Below are 24,201 nucleotides of genomic sequence, written 5' to 3'. Positions count from 1 at the left end.
TGCATGGGCTTGTTTGTTTGTTTTTTAATAACAGCTAAAACAATCTATTTTTGCCAATTGTTAAGGCCCTTTCACATCAAAAGTTAAATGAATAAGCCTAAGGCTGAAGGAAATGCATATTTACTCCTGTACAGTAGAGGGCGCCGCTCAAACAAACCTTTCAGCTGCTGCTGTTCTTGATTAAATAACAATAGGATACAGGAGAAGGAAGTTCAACACTCTTATTTCTAAACCTAATCTAAACTCATTTTTGCTTATTAGTATGGTTGAATTAGATCATTGTAGGTCAGCAGCAAATACATTGGTTAATAAAGTGAGATTAAATACATAAAGTATATTTGTGTAATTTAACATAGTTAATTATAAAACTTTTGCACAAAATTCTGAGATTGCATTTGACTGTTTTTATTCATTTTGAGGAATACTGAATGTTTTTGTGCAAGTGAGATGAGTAAATGCATGTTCAATGCAAATGCACACAACACCTCACTTTATTTCTCTCAACATGGGGACAGGTCAATAAATGTGAAAAAGTAACTAGCGTTACTTATTTGAAAAAGTAACTCAGATATTTTGATGTAAATTGAAAAAGTAATGCGTTACTTTACTAGTTACTTGAAAAAGTAATCTGATTACGTAACTCAAGTTACTTGTAATAAGTTACCCCCAACACTGATAATATGTTACATTTATATAGTGCTTTTTCTGGGTACTCAAAGCGCTTTATATGGAAGGGGGAATCTCCTCAACCTCCACCAATGTGCAGCTCCACCTGGATGATGCGACGGCAGCCATATTGCGCCAGAACAAACACACACACACACACAACAGCGTACTGGTGGAGAGGAGACAGTGATGGGTCAAGGGGAAAATTTGCACTAAATTCACAAATTAGCACTTAAGCTGAACACAAGCCTATTGTAATGAAAGCAAGAAAAACAATTTATTATATAAATATTATAGTATAATGCTCTAAAATATTCCCATCTTTATCTTCAGTGATATGATCTTCAAGCTTCTGTTTTACTTGAGGAAGCATCCCAGTGTTTTAGCAGGAGCCATCAACATATTAGCCTGATTTTTGTGTGTGATGTGAATCTACAGACAGACAGAAAATATTGATGTTATTTAGGAAGTACATATAACTAAATAATATAACACTATAAATATTGTTATGCTGTTAAATGCCAGCAACATCCATACTGATGCATAATGAAACAATTTAATGAATGAGAAATCGCTGTAAACAAACTAACACTGACTCTATATTAACCTTGATGCATGAAAACCTTGACAGATCATCATGTGTTTAATAGTCATCTGAAGAGCACACTTACCGTACATGGAGGCTGCATCCACGGCTCTCCATCAATCTGCATGGGCAGAGTTTTATACGTTCTACAAACAAAAGGAATATTGTTAATAATAGTCAAATAACTTGAACTGGTTTATTTCAGTTCCACCTGCTTATTCAAACGGGTGGTCAAATGTTCAGTATCTGGTAAAACACATTTAATGAAATATGATGTGGTTTCCTCACCTAATAGTGAGGTGAGCAGCCTGAACCACACGGTGTGCTTTACTCTTCAAGCCTGTGTAAATCTGACCCATTTCCACCACACTCTCCAACCCAACAACCTCTAGGAGTTTATCATTCATGTCTACAAGCATAAACAGCGTTTAGTGTGTCAAAACTGATGATTTCGCCAAGAAGAGCATCATCGACAAACACAACCATGACTTTATTAATACACATTCATAATCTTAAAATGAACTCATTGGTTTATTTCCATCTCCAAGAAAATGTTATTCTTTCTTGAAAATGTAATAACTTGCTCTGAAATGCTTTTCCTTTTCAGCTGAAGTCACATTGGTCCATTTATTTCACAACCAGTCCTAAAGAAAGAATTTTGAACAAAATCAATTCCTGATGATTTTATTTTTGAATATTTTGTTTCATTTGGGAATGTTGTATATTGAAATGTTGAAGGTCTGTGTCTTGTTTGACAGTTGTGAAATTTTTATAAAATATATGAAAAAATCTGATAAGAAATAATATTCAGACCTGCAGTACTGTCAACATAAATAACCTAGAAATTTTAATGAGTCGTAATTCCAGTCTCACTTCCTGCTGAGTCTGCGTCGGTTTGTAACAGATTTGCATAATGCCAGTCTATGATCTTTATCGGCTGCCGTGAACAACGTCTACTTTGACCCTCAAACACTGTAGTTTATCTGAGAGAGGAAGAGTTTGGTTCGTGTTGTTCATGTGGAGAAGACGCTGTTTTCTGCTGACAAAGCAAATCCACTTTGATGAGATTGATACGGTAAAACCGACACCATCGTTACTATTCGTATCACTGAGTATCAAGAGCTGAGGAAGATACAGAGCTGAAACTCAGATATGATAATGAGCTAACAACACGGCCGACCAATCACAACAGACTGGGTCGTCAGACCAATAAGAGCAGAGCAGCTCTCAGAGAGGCGGGGTTTAGAGAGACTGAATCCTTGATCGAACCGTTTCAGACACTGAGAGGAAAGAGCTGATGCTGCAATGGATATTATGAGGAAATTAAAGAGTTTTTGATTTTGGATGCATGTCAACCTATTGTAGGAGACTCCAAAACAAAATTAGTAATCTTTAAAATAGCATAATAGGGCCACTTTAGGTAAGCATCTAACCTTAGAATTGACAGATAATTTTTTTATTGTAATAAGCATTTGCTTACCCTGTGAGCACATCTCAAGGGCATCAGGATCAACGGTGACCTCTTGCCACTTCTTTAGCTTCTCAACACTCTTTGTTTCTCCCCACAGGTTTGAACCGCCGTGCATGCTGGGAATGTTCAGGACAGCAACACCCTCCAATGAGAGTCTGCTCAGGTCGACAGGAACGCCACAACACTACAGGGACAGAGATTCATCAAACTCATTTTGAAACAGTGACAGCGAGATACATAAAACTAACACAAATAAGGCAAGAGGCAACTATACAAAAAAAAAAAAGAAAACTGTTTGTCTTGTCACCGTTGTTTAAAGTTGCACCTTTTTGCAATTCATAAATTACTATTCTTGTAGGGAAGAATAATTTGATGGTTTTAATATTTGTATGCTACTTTTACTTGTTGTTTCATGAATCATTCTGTTTTTCAGAATTGTTTTACTGTATTAGTTTAGCTTAAAATAAGCTCTAATATGTCATGTGATGGCAGGTTCCCACGGTAACAATAAAATGCCCCTCATAGTGTGAAAACAATTCCTGCAAAAAAGGGGTGTTAAATAAGCTTGTTTTTCATTGGCAATAATGGTGAAAGCATTGAATAGCTTTTTTTGTAGACTGTATGGTATGTGTCTATAAAATACCTTTCAAAAATAAAAAATAAACCTATCCTGAGAAATATTTACTAACCTAAAAAGTGCAACTAGCTTCAATATCAAAGTGTATAAACTGCTATCAACTAGTTGTGTTCTGGTCATTCTGACCCCTTTTCCCGAAAATGCTAGTTAATGTTATTGCATTTGACTAAAACTGACTGACTTTGCTAACACATGGTATCACAAATTCCCAAAATATTTTTGATAATTTATGTGCTTTTTATGGCTGTTTGTGTTTTTCTCAACCTTTTTAAAATGACCAAACATAAAAAAAAAATTGTTATGCTATTAAAAAAATAAAATGCTATTTCGTAACCAAATAATGGATTCAGTCTCTTTACCTACTTGTTTTCTTTCAATTAGCAAGTTTTGTATTTCTTTTTCGAGCTGAATGATCATAGGCCTCATTGATCTGAGTTTTTGCATTTCAGAGTTTTTTTTTTTTTTGATGAACAAACTTGAGTGACCTTTTTTCACTCAAACACTAAGGTGCATAAGCTCGGACCAACGAGGCCTACGATCAGTCAGTTCCAGGCAGAAAGAAATACAAAACCTGTGCTAGTTGAAAGAAAACAAGATGATAAAAATATTGAATCCAGTAATTGGTGATTATATGGCATAATGACAGATTTACACGCAATTTAAAAGACGGGTGACCCTGAAACACTACATTAGCTAAAGGATTCTCAACAACATTTACCTCAATGCCGAGACATTCCTTGAGGTTCCTGCAGGAAGCCGAAACGGTCTCAGACGTTGCGAGCTGAAAATACCACAGCTTATTTCTGGCTCTTTCAGGGTATAACAGAGAAAAATGTGGAACTGAAGTGATTTTTCACTAAGTGATAAATACACAAAATATCTAGTTAAAAAAACACAGCACAAAGTAGTGACTGAACACGTTTCAGATCCTGACCTGCTGTTGAACTTCTGTGGATCCTTCTCTCTCATCACATGAAACTGGTGAGCTATAGATGCGTCCTGTTGAGGGAACATCACACTGGAAAATGACTGACACAAATACAATATAGCTGCTAATTACAGAAATACAGTGGCACCATTCGAAGAGCTTCTTCGCTGCGCCATTCGCCGAGAGGAAAATAAAACGTTCAGTCCAGACTGGGGGTGTGGTGACACCCTCATGTCACGATTTGAGAGATATTGCGATACTGAATTTACGATACGATATTATTGCGATACTCCAAGACATATTGTAAAAGGTTAACAAAAAATGTTCTATTGATTAAAATGCTAAATTTGGTATTTACATTGTGTGTGTGTAAATGAATAGGATGGACTTGGTGCTGATAATCCAAAGCAAAAGGACAATCGAGACACCAGAATAACAATATTAATGATTCTGAAGCTAAAAATAAATAATTATTTTAGACGGATATGCTTGCACTCTGTCACTGACTAGATATATTTAAAATAATGTAGGCCACTTTTTACTGGTAACATCAGACACATGGCATTATCAGGATCCAAATATTCCCCCATTGCATTATTATACATTATATTCAACATATTATATATATATATATATATATATATAGTAGTTTAATGTAGTACTGACACTAAAACTCTGAAAACGTGAATTCTTTCTCACATAGTAATTTTCATTTTGGGTGAACTATACACAATACAGATTGTCACTATCCACGTCACATATTGTTGCATTTTTGTATTACGATATATTGTGACACGATGTATTGTTACACCCCAAGTCCAGGCTCTTGGCGCTCACCACACCGATAGAGAAATAGTTGTTGATGATGTCATTGGGCACTGGGTCGCCCTCGTCTGCCACATCGGCTTGAATGACTCGCAGACTCCAGCGATCCATCAGCACTAATGTGCTCTCCTCAATCTGCTTAAGGATTTCTGTCAGATCATTGCCTTCATATCCTGTTTAATCCAACACAGAAAAGAACAACAGATGCCTTGAATTATGAATAGACTTCTACCTTCAGGCAGACGATTCAAAGTCGAACCGTTTCAAAAGCTCACTTCTGCCAACCTCAGTGACCGCCTGTATGGGCATTTTATGAATTATCAAGTTATGAACAAAACGTTCTTCCAGTAACGTTAATAAAACGTTTGTTCAAAGTTATCTTATCTGTAATAATATTCTCAAAATATTAGCACAAAAACATTTATATATTGTTCATGGAATGTTTTTTTTTAGTTGGACGTTTATCTGTGTATTTACGGCCCGAGCACCGATGACTGATGACATATGGGAATTTCTCCGTTTATTAAATATTACACTTGTTTCCAGCTAACAAAAATATATATATTCTAAGAACGTTCTGCAAATGTTCCCATTAAGTTATGAAAATGTTATTTCTGAATGTTCTCTAAATGTTCAAAACGATCCGTTTTTCTTAAATGATTTATAACGTTTTTTTCTTAGTTATCTGAACGTTTAGGCAACATTCAACTTTGTCATTATGCAAAAATTTTGGGAACGTTACTTTTGAATGTTCTCTGAATGTTCTGAAACAAGTAGTAACATTTTAAAAAAGTTAGAGGTGTTTTGTTTCTCCTTGATTGTCTTGTATTTGAAGTGTTACATTTATAATCTTATGTTACTATTTTAAGTCTAGGTTGCCTTTTAATAACTGGCCAGGGACAAATTATGATAATTGACAATAGACAATTGGAAAATTGGAAAATTTCTACCTCCATCTCTACTCTTTACTTCCATCTGCACTCCAGATTTTTGCACTATTTTACTGTGGCTACTGTGTTTTTAAGTTCATTTTATTTTAATATAGGTTTTTTATGTAGGTTTAATACATGTATGTTTCATATGGTACTGGATACTTGAATTTCCCTCGGGATAAATAAAGTATCTATCTATCTATCTATCTATCTATCTATCTATCTATCTATCTATCTATCTATCTATCTATCTATCTATCTAATTAGCTGATTATTCAAGACCAGGGGCCAGTTGCATAAACTTTACACCATTACATTGAGACTGTCTTAAGGACTAGTCTGACCAACTAGCAGTTAGTTAGGGGCAAACAATCAATTTAAAACCAATTTACATTTTTGTAATTGAAAATTGATGACCAACTTTTTTTATGCAACCGACCTCATAACTTTAAACAAACATTCTATTAATGTTACTTTGAGAGAACCTTTCCGGAATGTTAGTCAAAGTTCCGAGAACATGGGTTACTTTTAAATGTTCTCTGAATACTCTGAAATGTTTCCATAATGTTTGCAAAATTATAAAATGGAATGTTCCCTTAATGTTCAGATAACCAAGAAAAAGTGTTTTTAACACATTTTAATAGCTGGGCGTTTTAAATGTTCAGAGAACATTCAGAAACAGCATTTTTATAATTGGGAATGTTAAGAAAACATTCTTAGAGCATGTGATAGCTAGGTGGGATACTGTTGACTTAGGCTCTCTTTTGTCTGTAGTTTATATTGTGCAGTGTTTCTTGTTATATTGTTGGGCTGGACTGTTTTTCGGGCCAGAGCACCGATGGTATGTACATACAAACATATTTTTTACATATGTTTGTATGTACATAGCACTGGCTAAAATTAGCTATTTAATGAAAACATCTTATTATTGTTGTTAATATTACTAGTAAGAACTCAATTGCATTAGTCAATTGCATGACACAGGTTGTCATGTGATGTCAACATAGCAGTGCCTATTATTATTATTATTATTAAAAAGCCTTCATCTCCTGTACGTACATCAGTAGCATGAAGTGAGCGAGTGTAAATATCTCTACTGAATGAGACCCACCTCCTCCCCAGTGCAGACATCGGGCCAGATCATTCCCAGTTCCTAGAGGAAGTACTGCAACTGGAGGGCGAATCACCATATCAGCTTTATCTGAGCAGGGGAAAAAGAACAGGTTTATGAAGATAATAAAAGTGGTAAGTACTGAGAAATAACAACTCTTTTGTGTAAAATGTATGAGATTGTATTCTGTTAAAGTCACGATGAAACGGATGTAGCGACAGAGAGAGAGAGTGTAACGGATTATTGAAAAAGAAAAAGTGTAGGACGAGGACTTGGTTCTATGCGTCGGATGTTGATTGGATTTAAGTGCACAAGCTCTTCATACGTCACCAGACAGCTGTCTGTCTTTTCACTGGACAATCCAGTTATGACATTTTGATTAAACATGAGGTCAAACATTTAAAAAAAATCAAACATGCACGGATGAATTGTTTACAATTACTTGCATTTAGAAAACTTATAAGGTTAATTTTCATTTAATGCCAACTTCATTAAGTAACCTAATATGTGTAACATGGACACTGTAATCTAAGTGTCACCGACTTTTTTTCTTCGAAGAACCAGGGTCCCACTGTCTTGAAAAACCTGGATATGTGAGGTAGCCTCATTTTTACCCTATAAAGCCTGACATACAAAATAATAGTCAGAAAAATATATATTTTTGGTAACACTTTACGGTAAGGGTACATGAATTATCACGAATTCATATATAAATTCATGCATGAATTATACATTCATTCATGCATTAATATCTCATGAACTAACACGAGTTCAAAGTTTTTCATTCATGATTTCATGGATGAACAAAACCTTAATTAAAACATTAACTAAGATGAGCACATCATCATGAATTATGATTTATTACGCATGATCACGATGTTTTCTTTGTTCACAGTTATGCCACCATTAATAACAAATTGTTCATCAGTGTTTCAAAGGACTAGTCACCACTTTAGTTGAGGGGCCACACACATGATGAAGTCCTTGATAGATAATGCTTAGTTAATGATGACTACTGTATTTGAATGTCAACAGAATTTGTGTGCTATGAGTTGTGATTGGTCTATTTTGGGGTCTGTCCAATACAGTAGTCATCATTAACTAAGCATTATCTACCAATGACTTCATCATGTGTGTGGCCCCTCAACTAAAGTGGTGACTAGGTCATAACATAATGATCATGCGTAGTAAATCATAATTCATGATGATGTGCTCATCTTAGTTAATGTTTTAATTAAGGTGTTGTTCATCCATGAAATCATGAATGAAAAACGTTGAACTCGTGTTAGTTCCTGATGATACATGAGATATTAATGCATGAATGAATGCATAATTCATGCATGAATTTATATATTTAATGAATTTAATTTATACTGTAAAGTGTTACCATATTTTTTAAATGGAACAGTTCATTTAACCTTTAACGCATTTACCCAGCTTTTCTGGGTCAGTACATCTACCTTGGGTTGTTTCGCCAAGTGTATAGTGTTAATGCAGATATCAAATATGGGTCACTTTTAAATATAATATGATATGATAGTAAGAATATGGAGAGAAAAAAATACTCGAGAGAAAGAAAAAAAACCATCTCAATTTTATTTAAAGGCCTAAACTGAGCAAAAATAAGCAATTTGGTGCAAATGTTGATATTTATATGGCCAAAATGTATGAGATTCTGATGCTTGTAATGTAAATCATTCAGATCTTCATAACAGTACAGCAGACTACTTACATAAAACACATATAAATATCAGTCATCACTCTATATCTCCAATAATACGTCTTAGTAAGATGATATTTAAATGCTTAGTTTTATGATCAAAGCTCAAATGCAATGCAATAAAATGATGATTGAGAGATGAACAAATAAACTCAAAAGCCAGATGATGATATTTGATACTCGCATTTTAACATTATTTTTCTAAAATATTACATGGATTATCATGTAAACCTAATTTGCTTCAGTCCAGTAAGTGTTCATCTTGAAATTTTACTAACAATATAATAGTTATTATGTTTACTTTTTAAAAATCAGTATGTGAACCACAACCTGAAGGTGGACAGTTTTAACAATTATACTTAAAGGATTTTGACTTTCACAAAAAAAAGTCTAAACTATCAATCAGATAGAAGAAGGCATGTAGTAGATTGTGTTTTTCAGCAAAGGTTCAATCATGTTGATCATTAGAAATTTGTGTATTAAATATGATAGAGTAGGATTTATAGGGTTAAAAGGGTGATTTCTAGACCTGAAAAAAGCCATGTAAATAAATAAAATCCTATAACTCCATTGGAATATATTTTATGAAAATACTTTTTTTTCTAATCATGCCTGCACATCTCTAAAAGGTTTTTTTCATGTAATAATTCAGGTAAGAGTAAAATAAAAAAATACTTTTTCACATGAAACATTATCACACAAAATGAGGAAGGTTACTTAGAAGAAGTAAAGTAGCTGAAAATAAAAACATGTAAAAACCTTAAAGCCTAAAACAATGGATGAGTGTAATTTTCATTGCGTTATGTATTTATGTGTTTTCTTGAATTCAATGGCTGGAGAGTGACACTATATTCTTAATAAATTACAATAAAAACAGCTGGGTAAACAAATGGGTAACAAAATACTATGTGATTAAATAAAATTGTGTGCATACTATGACAAATCTTTGGATTTGTGCATGACTATGTTTCTCACCAACAGCATCTAAAATCCAGCCGACAGTGCCGTCTCCTCCACAGACCAGGATTCTGTATTTATGAAGATTTTGAAAGAGCTGGAGCCTGAAACGAATAGACACACACATGAGTTTGTTTCATGCTGCTTTGTAATGGTGTGTTAGTCTGCTGTATTTATAAAAACGTACCCTGGATTTGGTCCTCCATTGTCAAGACTGTAAACCTGTCGTGGGTTCAGGAGGTACTGAAACTTTCTCAACACCCTGCAACAAACCAGATAATGTCATGAAGCAAGTCATTTTAAATGTACTTATTAGGTAAATGTAAAAAAAGTGTTTTGGTGTCAACCATTTTAGGAGACAAAACAGCCAGCAGTAATTGTTTTAACATATAGTTCTTCAAAAAGTCATATTATAATGCTATGCTAGAGTCTCCTACAACAGGTTTACAAGCATCAAAGGTAAAAAAAACTCTTTAATTTCCTCATAATATCCATTGCAGCATCAGCTCTTTCCTCTCAGTGTCTGAAACTGTTCGATCAAGGATTCAGTCTCTCTAAACCCCGCCTCTCTGAGAGCTGCTCTGCTCTGATTGGTCAGATTGCCCAGTCTGTTGTGATTGGTCGACCATGTCAGAATCTAAACGCTCATTATCATATCTGAGTTTCAACTCTGGATCTTCCTCAGCTCTTGATACTCAGTGATACGAACAGTAACGATGGCGTCGGTTTTACCGTATCAATCTCATCAAAGTGGATTTGCTTTGTCAGCAGAAAACAGCGTCTTCTCCACATGAACAACACGAACCAAACTCTTCCAGTCTCAGATAAACTACAGTGTTTGAGGGTCAAAGTAGACGTTGTTCACGGCAGCCGATGAGGAACATAGACTGGCATTATGCAAATCTGAAAATCCGATAAAGCATAATAGAAGCATAATACTTTATATTAATATCAGAATATAACCTCTTTCCTTGTTTTCCGCCACTCTTTGGATTTACAAAGACCAAGAGAGGGTGTGTGTCCTTCACAGGAAATATCTTCATAAAGATATAAGTAGAGTTAAAGAGAAAGCACATACATACATTTAATCAAACATTCTGTATCGCTAAAACATTTAATTACAATATTTGGAGTCAAGATTGGTTTAAATGTAGAACCGCTTGCCTGCAAATCTGAGTTTATGTTTACCAGGTAATTTTCTCCCAGACTGCTCCCCGAAATAGAGTCAGCTTGATCCATCTATAATTAAGAATGAGAGAAACAAAAGTTACACTCATTATGTATAAAATGCTATTATAAATCTAGCCAAAGTGCCTTATATAGCAACAACACTAAATAATGATTTAATATAGTTCTAGCTCTTGCTTACAGCACATATGGCCCACGGTGGAAGGATGTGATGGTGTAATCGCTCACAGTCACAGTGAGACGAGCCCAGAGGAACACAGTCACTGTGGCGCTACGTTCATCATCAGCAGCAAAGACAGAAAACATTAGCATATACAGGAACAGATCTGTCTAAATAAAACAACCAGCTAAATAAATTAAAGAAGTCATATTATGCCCGTTTCCAAAGTCTTGATGTTGTTTTGTGCTCCACTAGAACTGGTTTTCCTGCTTGAATGTTGATTATTTTCCTCATATCCTCCATTGTTGCAGCTCCTCTCCTTCCCAGTCTGTCAGTAACGCTCTGTTTACTTCCTGTCTCTATGAAGCCCCTCCTTCTGAAAAGCAAACTGTGCTCTGATTGGTCGGCTGGAGCAGTGTGTTGTGATTGGTCAAGCGTTTCGAGTATGTTTGGGAAATGTCCCCGACCATTACCATAACCCCCAGTTTCAACACAATAATAACTAACTCAACCAGGCCCCGCCCCTTTATTCTGCGTATCGATTATTTAAATGAGGAATATTGTGACATGTTCGTATTATTGTATATATTATTATTGATAATAATAATAATAGTACTGTGCTAGACTAACTGGGACTTGTCACAGCACTTGCATATAATTGCATATGTTGGTTTGATTGCTTGTTTTGTAATTTTATTTATTTATTTATTTGATATGGACATAACAACAGCATTGGACAAACCAGATACATTGTTTTTTTAGTGTTATAGCAAAACTGCTAATTTGCAACACTTGTCTATAGGAGGCTACACATATCACAAAACACAACACAGTACAGAATACAAAAAACAGTACTATATTTAAGAAGGTAAACAATACACATCATCACTATGCATTTCATACAGCATTACCATGTGTGCAGCTTTGACTTGACCTCAGCCATTGTTTCAGACCTCTGTCAAAAAGACCTGCTAAACGATTAAATGTAAATGTATGTGGATAAAGAAATCAGCGCTCACCATGCGGCGACACCACGCACAGCTCTTTCCTGTGAGTATCTTGATCTTTTTGTGGCAAATCTCACATTTGTTGGACTCACAGTCAGCACTGATCCAGTCATGAACTGAACACTGGCAAAGGGGAAAACAGTCATTCACAGGCCAAGCATTAACTTCTGTTAATGCCTTTTGTGAATCATTTTAACACATAATTAATAGCAAGTTAATGTTACTTAAAGCAGAACACAATGCAATGGTAAATCAATGGTAAATGAATCATCTCTCACCCCTATCTCTGTTTTGGACCTGACAAAGGTCCTGACGCATGGTGTGTGGTTTTTGTTGGCACAGCTGCTGTGGACGGTGTACTTGCAAACTAGAAATCAATCAAAGAAGAGGAGAAACACTGACATTACATTACAAAATAGCCACAGACAAGGGCATTTACAAAGACGCTAGAAATCAGGGTGTGCCTATTCTGAATATTTGAGGCTGTACATATTCAGTGTTATTTAGAGTACCCTTGTGAAAAAGAAGTACACTTTAGGAGTCCTTATTAAAGACATAATATACTTTATGTAACCCTCTTTATTTCGGTGTATCAAAGTCCCAAACGGCCCGCCTACAGATTGTTCAAAACGCTGCGGCGAGATTCCTAATGGGAAAAAGGAAATTTGACCATGCCACCCCCCTTTTGAGATCCCTTTAATGACTACCGATAAAATTTTAAATTGAATATAAAATTTTAATACCGGTGTATAAATCTTTAAAAGGTTTATCACCTTCTTATCTATCTGACTTCATTTCAATTCTCCCACTAGAAGTCTTAGATCTGAAACGAAACTTCTTCATCAGATACCGAAAACCCGGCTAAACTCAAGGGGAGACCGAGCATTTGAAGTCGCTGGTCCCACACTCTGGAACAAGCTCCCACTTTATATTAGATCAACTTCCTCTCTGTCTGAGTTCAGGTCTTGTCTTGAACCCTATTTATTTTCTGTTGCTTTTAGCTTACAATGACTATTCTGCTCCGAACTGTTTAACATTATTTATGTCACTAAATTCCATTAGTTTCATTTGCTATGTGTACAGCACTTTGGTCGGCCAGTGGCCGTTTTTAAACGTGCTTTATAAATAAACTGAAACTGAAACTTAAAAAAAGGTTATCATTGATAAACTCACAATTGCAAGACAAGCCCTGTTTTCGCAGACCCAACATCATCTTCTGACAGACAAAGCAATATGTGGGCCTGTTGAAGTTCTTCAGTCGCCAGACATGCTGGCCGTCCTTTTCAGCTACCTGTAGATAGCGTTAAAAACATCTAATGTAATCAATTACACATTCCTAAACTCATTGCATGATTGCATTTACACTTCTGACATCGGCTGTTTACATTTAATCCAAGCAGAACCAGTAGAGGAATGTTGTTCAAGCCCCCTTGTATCCACTCTTGATGGGTTACAGTGCCACTGCTGTCCACATCTATGGCTTTCAGCATGTCTTGAAGTACCTAGAAAAAGGAACAATGTACTTGTATTTTCACAAGCCTAAAATATACTGCCATGTATTAGTTCTAGGCTTGGAAAAAGCAAACTTACCCATCTATGGTTATAAGCCTGGCTAGGAAATGATGAGGCTTATATGTAGGGCTACTAACCTCACCTTTGACCTGAACGAGTACGGATTTTCATTTTGAAGAAGTACTACAAAAAGTCTAGAGGCCACTGAACAGACTCACTTTCTTTCATCCTCAATTTAATGTGTGCAAACAGCGGCTCAGAAGAGGAACTACAGACCAACCCTGATGTGCGTTTAGCGCCATCACCTGATCATTATAATAAGATGAATTAAAGATTTTATTCTGTCATAATATTTGACCTCTGCTGTTTTTGTGAATTTTCCTGCTGTAAGAATTAGGTATCAGCAACAGCTAGGTAGCAACGTTAATAGATACTCATTAAGTCATCACTAAATGTGACAGTCACGCTAAAAGTGTGTTGTGTTAGTAAGGGGATTTTAAGGCTTTGTGTCAGGGAAAAAATAAATGAATGAAGTGTGTAACAACTGGCAACTTGTATTATTTGTGACCCTGTTTTGATGTAAAGTAAATGGAGTCGACTTAAAAAAACTAACTTATGGAAGCTGGTTTCTGACTTTTAATCTCACAATTCTAACTTATTTTCTTGTAATTGTGAGTTTATATCACAAGTCTGTAGACTGTTTATATCACTGTTACGCGGATGACACGCAGATTTATATCAGCTCTCAGCCCGATCTTAATTCCGCCTCTTCTAAACTTTCGGACTGTCTGTTGGAAATTAAAGCGTGGATGAAACTCAACTTTCTAAAACTGAACTGCTCCAAAACTGAAATCTTATTAATTGGCACTCCAATTAATGTCAGTAAATGTAAGGAGTTTAAACTTCCAGTACACAATACGCAATTGTCCCCTTCTGGTCAGGTGCGTATCTTAGGTGTGATTTTTGATGCCCAGCTAAATTTTAATTCACATTTTAAAAACATAACGAAGGTTGCTTTTTTCCACCTGAGGAACATTGCATTAGACCATTTCTCTCTAGGCCTGATGCTGAGAAGCTTATCCATGCCTTCGTCACATCAAGGCTTGATTATTGTAACTCTCTTTTTGCGGGTCTACCAGCAAATTCTATTAGGAGGTTGCAATATATTCAGAACTCTGCCGCACGTGTTTTGACTCATACATCCTCACGTCATCACATTACACCCGTGCTCCGGCAACTGCATTGGCTTCCAGTTCAGTCACGTATTGATTTTAAAATTCTTATTTTAACCTATAGAGCAGTACATGGGTTGGCTCCAGATTACATCTGTGACTTGGTTACTCCATCCATTCCCGTTCGCTCTCTCCGCTCTGCTGGCTCTATTTCTCTGTGTCAGCCTCGTTATAAATTAAAAACCATGGGGGGGAGGGCCTTTTTCTATAACGCACCCAAGTTATGGAACACACTACCCACATCTATTAGGGATGCTGTCTCTGTGGATTGTTTTAAGAAACTTCTTAAAACACATCTTTTTGGTAAAGCTTTTAATTTATAATTGTATTATTTTTATGTATTTTGATCCTTTTATATATATATTTTTTTTATTTTCATGTTTGATTATTTTGTTCTGTTCATGTTGTAGCGCTTTGAGACTGAGAAAGGCGCATTACAAATAAAATGTATTATTATTATTATTAAGTCTGAGTAAAAAAAAATCTGAATTGCGAGTAATAAACATGGAATTGTGAGAAATAAAGTCAGAATTTCAAGTTCAAATCTCTTTATATCTCTGCATTTCACAGATTTGTGAGATATAAACTCACAGTTGCAAAAGTAAAGAAGTCGTCTGAATTGTGTGATAAAAAGTCACTATTACCTTTTCAATGTTTTTTATCCTGTGGCATAAACAAGCTTCCCTACTAACTTGGAAAAAGCATGCCATTATACCTTCTGAAAGATTTATTTGTATATATGAACTTACTGGCTTTAGTTCTGTCACATCCCATCCGAGGTATTCGGCAGCTTGCATCATCTGTGTAACAATTTTGTCAACTTCCTATTCAACAAAAACACACAGAAAACAAGAATTAAATAAATATTATAATTTATTTCAAGAGGACATCACTGGACATGTTAAACGGATAGTTCACCCAAAATTGTAAATTCTGTCAGTAATTACTCTCCCTCATGTTGTTCCAACCCCGTAAGACCTTCGTTCATCTTCAGAACACAAATTAAGATATTTTTGATTAAATCTGCACGGGTATTTTTATAACCGTGACTTTTTTTACGCGGTTCGGCCGTTCGTCCACACGGAAACGCAGTATCAGGTCACTGAAACCGAAAATTTTTGAAAACCCCTGCCAGGGTGAGGATTTTCAAAAACGCCGGTTACAGTGTTGTCGTGTAGACAGTGAAACCGGGGTTTTTGCCTTGTGACGTCAGAGTGTGCGCCGTTATCCGCTGTGTTTGACGTCAGATTGTGCGCCGCTGACTGCTTTGTTGACGATGTGCATTGCTGTGCAATGGCGGACGTAGCCCAAATATTGAGTATAATAGCTGGGCTTATAACATGTATACAGATACATGCTCAGTTATTCTACTATATTGAGGAACAGAGGCGTCAGAATGCAATTCTACGCAGGGCACTGCTAATGACAACACTCCGACGACACAGACCCCGCCGCTTCTGATTGGCCAACATGGCTTTACAGTTAGGGTTATATCACCGCCTGCTGGTGTGGCATGCTCTTGACAGCACTTGATAGCGTGTTTTTGCGTTTTCATGTAGACAGAGATTTTTTTTAAACCGAGCATGTGTGGACGGGATTTTTTTTTTTTAACGCAGGAGGAAAAACTCCGGTTATAAAAATACCCGTGTCCGTGTGGACAAGGCCTTAAGTTTATCAAGCGACGAGAATACTTTTTGTGCGCAAAAACAAACAAAAATAATGACTTTATTTCAACTATTCATTGCCTTCTCTGTGGGCCTCGAGTCAGTTAACGTAGTGTGATTGCGTAGAGCTACGTCACACGTAGGCTCACTATTGGCCGACGCTGGTCATGTGTGTGATGCGTGTGACGCTATTACACTAGTGAACTGACTCGAGGCTCACGGAGAAGGAAATGAATAGTTGAAATAGTAGTTATTTCTGTTTTTTTTGCGCACAAAAAGTATTCTCGTCATTTTATAAACTTAGGATTGAGCCACTGTAGTCACTTGGACTATTTTAACGATGTCTTTAATAACTTTTCGGGGAACAAGTGTCAATCCCTTAAGAAGCCTATGGAGGAGTGATCCAGCTCTCAGATTTAATCAAAAATATCTTAATTCGTGTTCTGAAGATGAACGAAGGTCTTACGGGGTTGGAACAACATGAGGGAGAGTAAATACTGACAGAATTTTCATTTTTGGGTGAACTATCCCTTTAACAGGCTAATTATAACCTAAGTAAGCTAAAACAGGAAATACATCATACTCAAGACAAGAGGGTAGCATTACATGAAGGAAATATCAAATCTCATGTACTCCCGTTGTTACCTTGCTATCAAGAAGTCCATTGTCATCTTTATCATATAATTTGAAGGTGTCTGCCAAATAAGTATCATATAATTGATGAGTACTTTGCATATACACTGCTTTTAATTACACTTAAAAACAAAATGGCAAGTTTAAATCATAATTTAAAAATTATTAAATCCATTTCGCACTTTACATGGTATCAGTACATAGTATTAGTGATATTATTTGCTAGAGATCACTATAAATTCGATGAATGTCTTACACTCTAGTTTGTCTCGTGGATTTCCATCCTCCAATATGGAAAAGTAACACAATACAGTTTTAAGAGAGACACCACCTGAAAGAGTAGAACAAATAATATTGAATATCAGTGTAATGCTATAGTAAGAGCCAATAATAGCCAGTGTGCATTTTAATACTCACCATTAATACTTTACAGTTAAAGTTAATACTTTAGTGTGGGGTTAGTTACATCTTAGTATACAGCCTTTAACAGTCCCACCAGGATTTCACAGGATTTCTGATTATTAACAGCTCAAAATGACTATATTCCTGCAGCTTTATTAAAAACTGTTGATATTTGTGGCATTTGTGTGTTGTTTTGCAGTGAAAACCCACAAAAAATTATTATGTACTTGTGCAATTTAATGTTAGTGACAGTAACAGTACAATAACTGTTTTTACAGTTATTTTTGTATTTTTTTACAAAATACAAATATTTGTGTCTATAAATACTGAAATTAAACGCAGGCCTGGACTCTAATGCAAAAGGCAATTCTGCTCCGCTGAAAATACAGTATTGTGTGTGTGACAGATGCTGGCACTGATTATATATTGTACATTTTAAATGGAAAATAATATTGTTTTTAACTAATGTTTAACAATTGTAATATTTCCTATGTTGTAATATTGTTTTTGTGCTTTTTACTATTTAAAATAGAACTGTCAGTGATTGCATTCAAAAAGTGCATATGAAGTAAAATAATTTAGGCGTAAATTAGGCATTATAGGGAATGTCAATATACATTCTATTCTTTATTTTATGGTAGTTTAGATTAATACTATCATTAAACCTCTAAAAACTTTCATTAAATCTTGTGCATTTAACACATAAATATAAACAATGTGTTTGATCACTCATATGGTCTGTATACGAACAGGTCGGAAAGACAACAGACAAGTGTGTTTTGAAACGTTTACTGAAGTTCTGTAAAATGACTTCAGAAAAATGAATCAGCAGCTCACCATCTTTGCTGTGAGGACTTGTTTCAGGACCAGACCGCTCAGATCTTTGGAAATACCAATAGAGACGCTGGCAGAGATCAGCTGGAAAATCATCAACCTCTAGATAATTCTTGAGGAATAGAGAAAATCCTGTTGCATCTATGTGCTTCAGTGGGGAAAATGCAGAGAGAATAGAAACTCTATAAGTAACTGTGCAACTACATGTCAACTATCAGTCATTAGAGTATTAATAGATGGTCTGCTTGATATCTGCTGACACTTTATTTTGATGCTCCTCAACAGAAATTCTATTGACTATGTAAGACAAACAGATCCTCAGATACTTTGATCTCCTAAAATATGGACAGCACAATTACATACAATTACATTTGTCTCCACACCCCACAGAGTGAAGTTGCGGGAAAGCGTCTTTCCCTCCTGTCCTTCATTAACATTTGTTCCTTCTCCCCCCACTTCTTTCCCTTTACACGTTCTTCTCTTCACTTAGAAAGATTATATAAAAATTATAATGTTCTTTGTCAATATAAATGAATTAAAGGGGAACTTGGCAACTCTAGCCATTTCTTTGCTGATGTTCACTTTTGTTGTCGCATGTTTCTACAACTGTGGGGTGTATATTTAAAAAAACACTGTCGTCAAAAAACTCACTTGTGGCACCCCCCTCCCCCTCGCTTAAAGATTTCAGCCTCTGCAACGCTCTCGACTATCGACAGCGCTGAGGAAAGGGGCTACAACGCGTTGCCCCCCTAGAGGAAGCTGTGGCCGCGCATTTCTGCCCGCCCACCTCTAGTGGATGGAGACCCAAGGCGGTCCACCCATCCAAGCCCTGCAGAACGACATCTGCCCTCGCCGGTTGTGCTTACACCGCCGTCGGCCAGGCTGCATCGGCAGTGGTTCAGGCCAAGCTCCTCCATTCTATGGATGAGACTGGCCCGGACCCTGAGGCCTTTGGGGACTTGCACAGCACCAGTGACTTGGCCCTGCGCACCACCAAAACCACCGCCCAGGCAATCGGCAGAGGTATGGCCAATCTGGTCGTGCTGGAGCGGCACCTCTGGCTGAACCTTATGGAAATCAAGGACACGGACAGAACCGCTTTCCTTGATGCCCCAACGCTCGAGTTCTGCTTCAGGGTGCCCCAAGGAAGCGCCGCCGACTTCTCAGCCCCGCCCAGCGGCTGAAGTTCACAGACGCCAAAAGCATGCAAAGCAATACCCGTTCCTGGCACGTCAGGGCCCCCGACCCAAGCTTGTGTTGGACCCTGAGCCTCGGCAGCCCTCCTAGTCGAATGACGGGGGAAAAGAGAGGGTTCAAGTCTTGCAGCGGCTGGACCGTCCTCGAAGAAAGGACTTCTCCCAGTCCCCTCTGCAGTTTGGGGAACTGGAGATGTTTTAACAGTAGTAAATGGGACCATTACAAAACACACACCCCTACAAACAAACGCTGTTTTAACAGCGACTCAAATAAAGCACAAAAAGAGCACTTTTCTATTAACCCCCCATACAACTGCAGTCAATGGGCCCGCTGTAAGGCGCGCACCACTGCAGAAAAACGCAGCTAAAACAGAGCGAGAACTGAGTGTTTTCCTAACAGCCCCCCTCACAGTTCGGCCGGCTGGAAATGTTCAAAAATCAGTCACCAGGCCCGTTACAAAGCCCACGTCACTGTTAACAAAAGCTGCCTTATAGCAAACCCAAACACACTGGAAAATAATATTTTTTCTAGCTCCCAAAGTTCAGGCGGTCGGGTCCCCGTCACACGACAGCCCGCCCCCAGATTTCATTCAACCTCTAGCCACACGGGCCGAGGCCTGGCAGGCCATTCCCGGGGTATCAGACTGGGTAATGAAAACAATAAAGCGAGGCTACTCACTCCAGTTCGGTCGCAGACCCCCGCGCTTTCACGCAGTAGTCGAGACATCAGTGGGAAGCAATGCAACTCGCATCCTTCGCACCGAAGTATCAAACCTACTAATGAAAGGAGCCAGCGAGACAGTTCCCCCATCATTAAGCGAGTCAGGCTTTTACAGTCGCTACTTCCTCGTTCCGAAGAAGGACGGCGGCCTCAGACCAATTCTAGATCTCAGATACCTGAACAAGGCCCTTATGAAACGGCCATTCAGAATTCGCCCATGGGATTGATTCTTCTCAGTGGATCTGAAAGATGCTTACTTTCATATCCAAATAGCCCACCACCACAGGTCATTCTTGAGATCCGCCTTCGAGGGGCGGGCTTATCAATATACGGTCCTATCGTTCGGTCTGTCTCTGGCACTCCGTACATTTACAAAATGCATGAATGCTGCGCTTATTCCCCTGAGATAACGGGGAATGCGCATCCTGAACTACCTTGACGATTGGCTTGTCCTAGCCCAATCGGAGAGCGAGTTGCTAACACATAGATCCTGGCTCCTCAGCCATCTAGAATGCCAGGGTCTTAGGATGTATCTTGCAAAGAGCACACTGTTTCCCAGCCAGCATACAGTATACCTACAGTCTTCCTGACCAGACTTCCTGACCCTTACTATTCAGCAGCTAGCGACGTCGTTCAAAGCGGGCTCTCAGTGGCCGCCCAGAACGTTTCAATGGATTTTGGACCGAATGGCCTCCGCGTCGTCGGTACTCCAACTAGGCCTACTGCACCTGCGTCGAATGCTGACCCCTTGGAAGCGCACCGACTGGTACCAGTCAGGTGTAGACATGGGGTTGGTCTCGAGAAGGAAAGTGGTTTCAACAGATGCCCCAAACTATGTGGTTGGGGGGCACTGTGCGAGGGCAGGCCAATCTCCGGCCTCTGGTCGAGCCCAGAGAAGTGCCTACATATCAACTGCCTCGAAATGAGAGCGGTTTATTTAGCCCTGAAAACCTTCCTCCCAGATCTGGCGGGACACCACGTCCTGGTCCACACGGACAACATGTCAGTGGTGTCCTACCTAAATCACCATGGCGGCCTCCGATCGGCCAGCCTGAACGCCATGGCCATACTCCTCCTCCTTTAGGCACATACCAACTTGCGCTCGGAAAGGGCGGTGCACGTACCGGGCATTCTGAACCAGGGTGCGGATATGTTATCCAGAGACAATGTTCCCCTAGGGGAATGGTCTCTCCACCCTCAGACGGTTCACATGATATGGAGCGCCTTCGGCAAGACAGAGGTCGACCTTTTCGCCTCAGAAGACAATGCTCACTGCCCAATGTTCTTTTCAAAGAAAGCCGCCCCCTTAATGTGTTCCCTCCGGTCTCGATGCTCCCACAGGTCATTGAACGGATCAAGGAGAGCAAGTGCACAGTTCTCTGGAGATCCAAAACTTGGTTCCCAGACTTGGTGAAACTGTTTAAGGCAGCTCCCTCGCCCAGATCTGTGGGCCCTACATGTATGGCCCCTCAATGGGTACCCAGGGACATCCCAGGAGGAGTCCAAAATACCATGATTACAGCTAGTGAACCGCCTACCAGACGCCTCTATGCCCTCAAGTGGTCAGCGTTCGTAAACTGGTGTATAGCACGAAACGTAGACCCACACATTTGTGAAGTACCTCTAGTATTTTCCTTTCTTCAGGAGCTGATGAACACAGACAGGACCCCCTCCACGCTCAAAGTATACGTCGAGGCCATAGCGGCTTTTATTATAACCTAGAGGTCACTGCTCTGCAGGCACGGGTAATTTCTATCTAAAGGCCTCGGCCCCGAGTGCCCCGAGCCTGCGCAACATTATACCTTAATAAAGGGCCCGACCTTCGTCTGGTCCTAAGGTGAATTGTGACTTTCAAACTTTACTGTTGACCTTGGGCTACTTAGCCTCAGGTAATGGTTCAGGGCGAAGTCGCTAGCTAATAGAACGGCACAGGGAACCGAGGTTGCGTTAGTAACCGAGTACATTGCGTAGCTGTCAATGGAAGGATAAAAATCTCTCAGATTACATCAAAAATATCTTCATTTGTGTTCTGAAGATGAACAAAAGTCGTATGGGTTTAGAACAACATGATGGTGAGTAATTAATTACAGAATTTACATTTTTGGTTGAACTAACCCTTCAATGATGACATAGTTTTATTTTTATTTAATTTGGGGGATTTTGGGATTATTTTTGGCTGAACTTCCCATGAACACAGTTTCTAAGTTATAAATGTAACCAAAACATCAAAAAGTCACCATCACATTTCACATTTTATTTTTTAAACTGAAATGATTCCATCATTTATATAGAAATGAACTACTGTAGGAGCCAGTAGAAAGTGTTCAGCTTACATCTCCAAACCTGTGATGGACCAGCTTTCCACCGGCATGAAAATCCTCCATTGCATCTTTCGCCTTTATCCTGCTATCTAGGAAGTTTAAAACAAAACAACAACAAAAAGATTTGTAAATTGTTAAAATGAAAACCTTTTTCAGACATTTAACTTCTAATATTCTGTTCCATGATTTATCTTCCCTAGTGAAAAATAAATATACCTAAATTAATTTGAAAAACATTTATTTTATTCTAAGTATACTACAAATAGATTTATATATTAATGTTCTTAGTATAAATATCCTGCAATTGTTATATTAGTATACTAAATTGATATACTTAAAAGTCTGCTAAATTGGAACAACTAATTTTGTACTTAATGCACTTTAGTTAGACTATTTGGAAGTAGTCCAACTAAAAATATACTAAGAAATATTTGATTGTGCTATTTATATTTGAAGTATACTTTAAATATCTTGCATTTAAAGATAAAATCTTTACTAATAGTGATAAAAACACATTTTAGACTTAATATTAATAAATGTGCATTGTGCAGATTGTCAGAAGTCAAATTTTATGTGTCAAGCGATTTGTCAGTAAATATCAATATGTTAATGGATTTGCATTTGTAGTATACGTTTTTTTCACTAGGGTTGTTATTATTTCGTCATTTGTGAGTGAATAAAGGAAATGAAGAATGAGTCCCGTAATTTTATGAAAGACTTACATTCTAAATACTTCAGCAGCTGAATGAAGTCAACAGGGTTAATCTCATTTACTAAATCAGATTCTGTGGCCATTTTGTTTGTCCTACGTCACTCTTAACCTGAGAAATGAGGACGGAGAGAGGTTAAAATGCATGATGAATATATGGATGTACATGGCAATACAGATACCTAGAAATAATTTGATAAATGTGCCCCTAATTTGAAACCAGGTGCATGTTTATTTATCAAAAATGTGTTTGATTGTTGTGCTGAAAACTATGATTATTTCCACAAGTGAGTGATTATGAGCCATAGTATTTACTGTACTGAATGTTACCGTTCAGTAACGGTAGACGACCAAAACAATCAAATAAACATGCATTTATATCTGCATACACATTTTGTTAGTTACGTGAAAATTGAGTGCTGAACAAATGCTAATCTAATCTCAAATTCAGCCACAAAAAAAATCTAAGAATTCGTTTAATAAACTAATTTAAAGAAGACTTCAGTTATCTTTTAAATAAATAAACGCCGCGGCGTTCGTTACTAATAATGACAGTTCTAATTAGAATTCTAATTTAAAAGGCATCCAACATATTTATTTGAATGAATCTTACCTTTAAAAAGTCGAAAATTCTCTCTCGGATAAGAAATGAATGGGATTATATCACACCCTTCAACGCGTCAAATTCAAAATAATTATGTATATTACGTGGATTAACACGCATGCGCATTACATATAGTTTACAAGAAGGACAAAACCAGCGCTGTCCCGGATTACGCTGAATATTTC

At 37.6% G+C, this 24,201-nt stretch overlaps 1 protein-coding gene across 3 annotated transcripts; it reads right to left on the bottom strand.

The window, feature by feature from the left end:
* Positions 1-864: 864 nt before the first annotated feature.
* dgkab (diacylglycerol kinase, alpha b) lies at positions 865-24,187 on the bottom strand. 3 transcript variants are annotated; one of them, XM_077204424.1, is made up of 24 exons: positions 24,026-24,187; positions 23,426-23,524; positions 22,716-22,792; positions 18,469-18,613; positions 17,486-17,560; positions 17,242-17,291; positions 15,682-15,756; positions 13,574-13,690; positions 13,362-13,479; positions 12,467-12,555; positions 12,201-12,311; positions 11,203-11,292; positions 10,998-11,072; positions 10,797-10,870; positions 10,021-10,095; positions 9,852-9,937; positions 7,157-7,246; positions 5,126-5,286; positions 4,295-4,359; positions 4,079-4,169; positions 2,733-2,907; positions 1,541-1,661; positions 1,338-1,398; positions 865-1,098 (listed from the first exon to the last, which is right to left on the bottom strand). In XM_077204424.1, the coding sequence occupies exons 2-24, from the start codon at positions 23,496-23,498 to the stop codon at positions 1,024-1,026; spliced, it is 2,169 nt and encodes a 722-aa protein (XP_077060539.1). In that variant the 5' UTR covers positions 23,499-23,524; positions 24,026-24,187; the 3' UTR covers positions 865-1,023. The 3 variants fall into 3 exon arrangements, with proteins under 3 accessions (XP_077060539.1, XP_077060540.1, XP_077060541.1); XM_077204425.1 differs by lacking the exon at positions 23,426-23,524; XM_077204426.1 differs by lacking the exon at positions 24,026-24,187 and having other exon boundaries at positions 22,716-22,788; positions 23,426-23,506.
* Positions 24,188-24,201: the final 14 nt, after the last annotated feature.

Source organism: Siphateles boraxobius, unplaced genomic scaffold (genome assembly GCF_051911475.1).
Source record: "Siphateles boraxobius isolate OS27281-9 unplaced genomic scaffold, OSU_SipBor_1 5, whole genome shotgun sequence".
NCBI classification, from domain to species: Eukaryota; Metazoa; Chordata; class Actinopteri; order Cypriniformes; family Leuciscidae; genus Siphateles; species Siphateles boraxobius.
This window is presented reverse-complemented; position numbering and strand designations above follow the sequence as displayed.

What these genes read in the sequence shown, in the direction of transcription:
- dgkab (XM_077204424.1), bottom strand. Translation starts at nt 23,498, where the DNA reads ATGGCCACAGAATCTGATTTAGTAAATGAGATTAACCCTGTTGACTTC. An exon ending in TCCATCACAGGTTTGGAGAT is followed by an intron (nt 18,614 to 22,715) that starts GTAAGCTGAACA and finishes TCCCCACTGAAG; the next exon opens with CACATAGATGCAACAGGATT. An exon ending in CACCGTGGGCCATATGTGCT is followed by an intron (nt 11,073 to 11,202) that starts GTAAGCAAGAGC and finishes TCTTAATTATAG; the next exon opens with ATGGATCAAGCTGACTCTAT.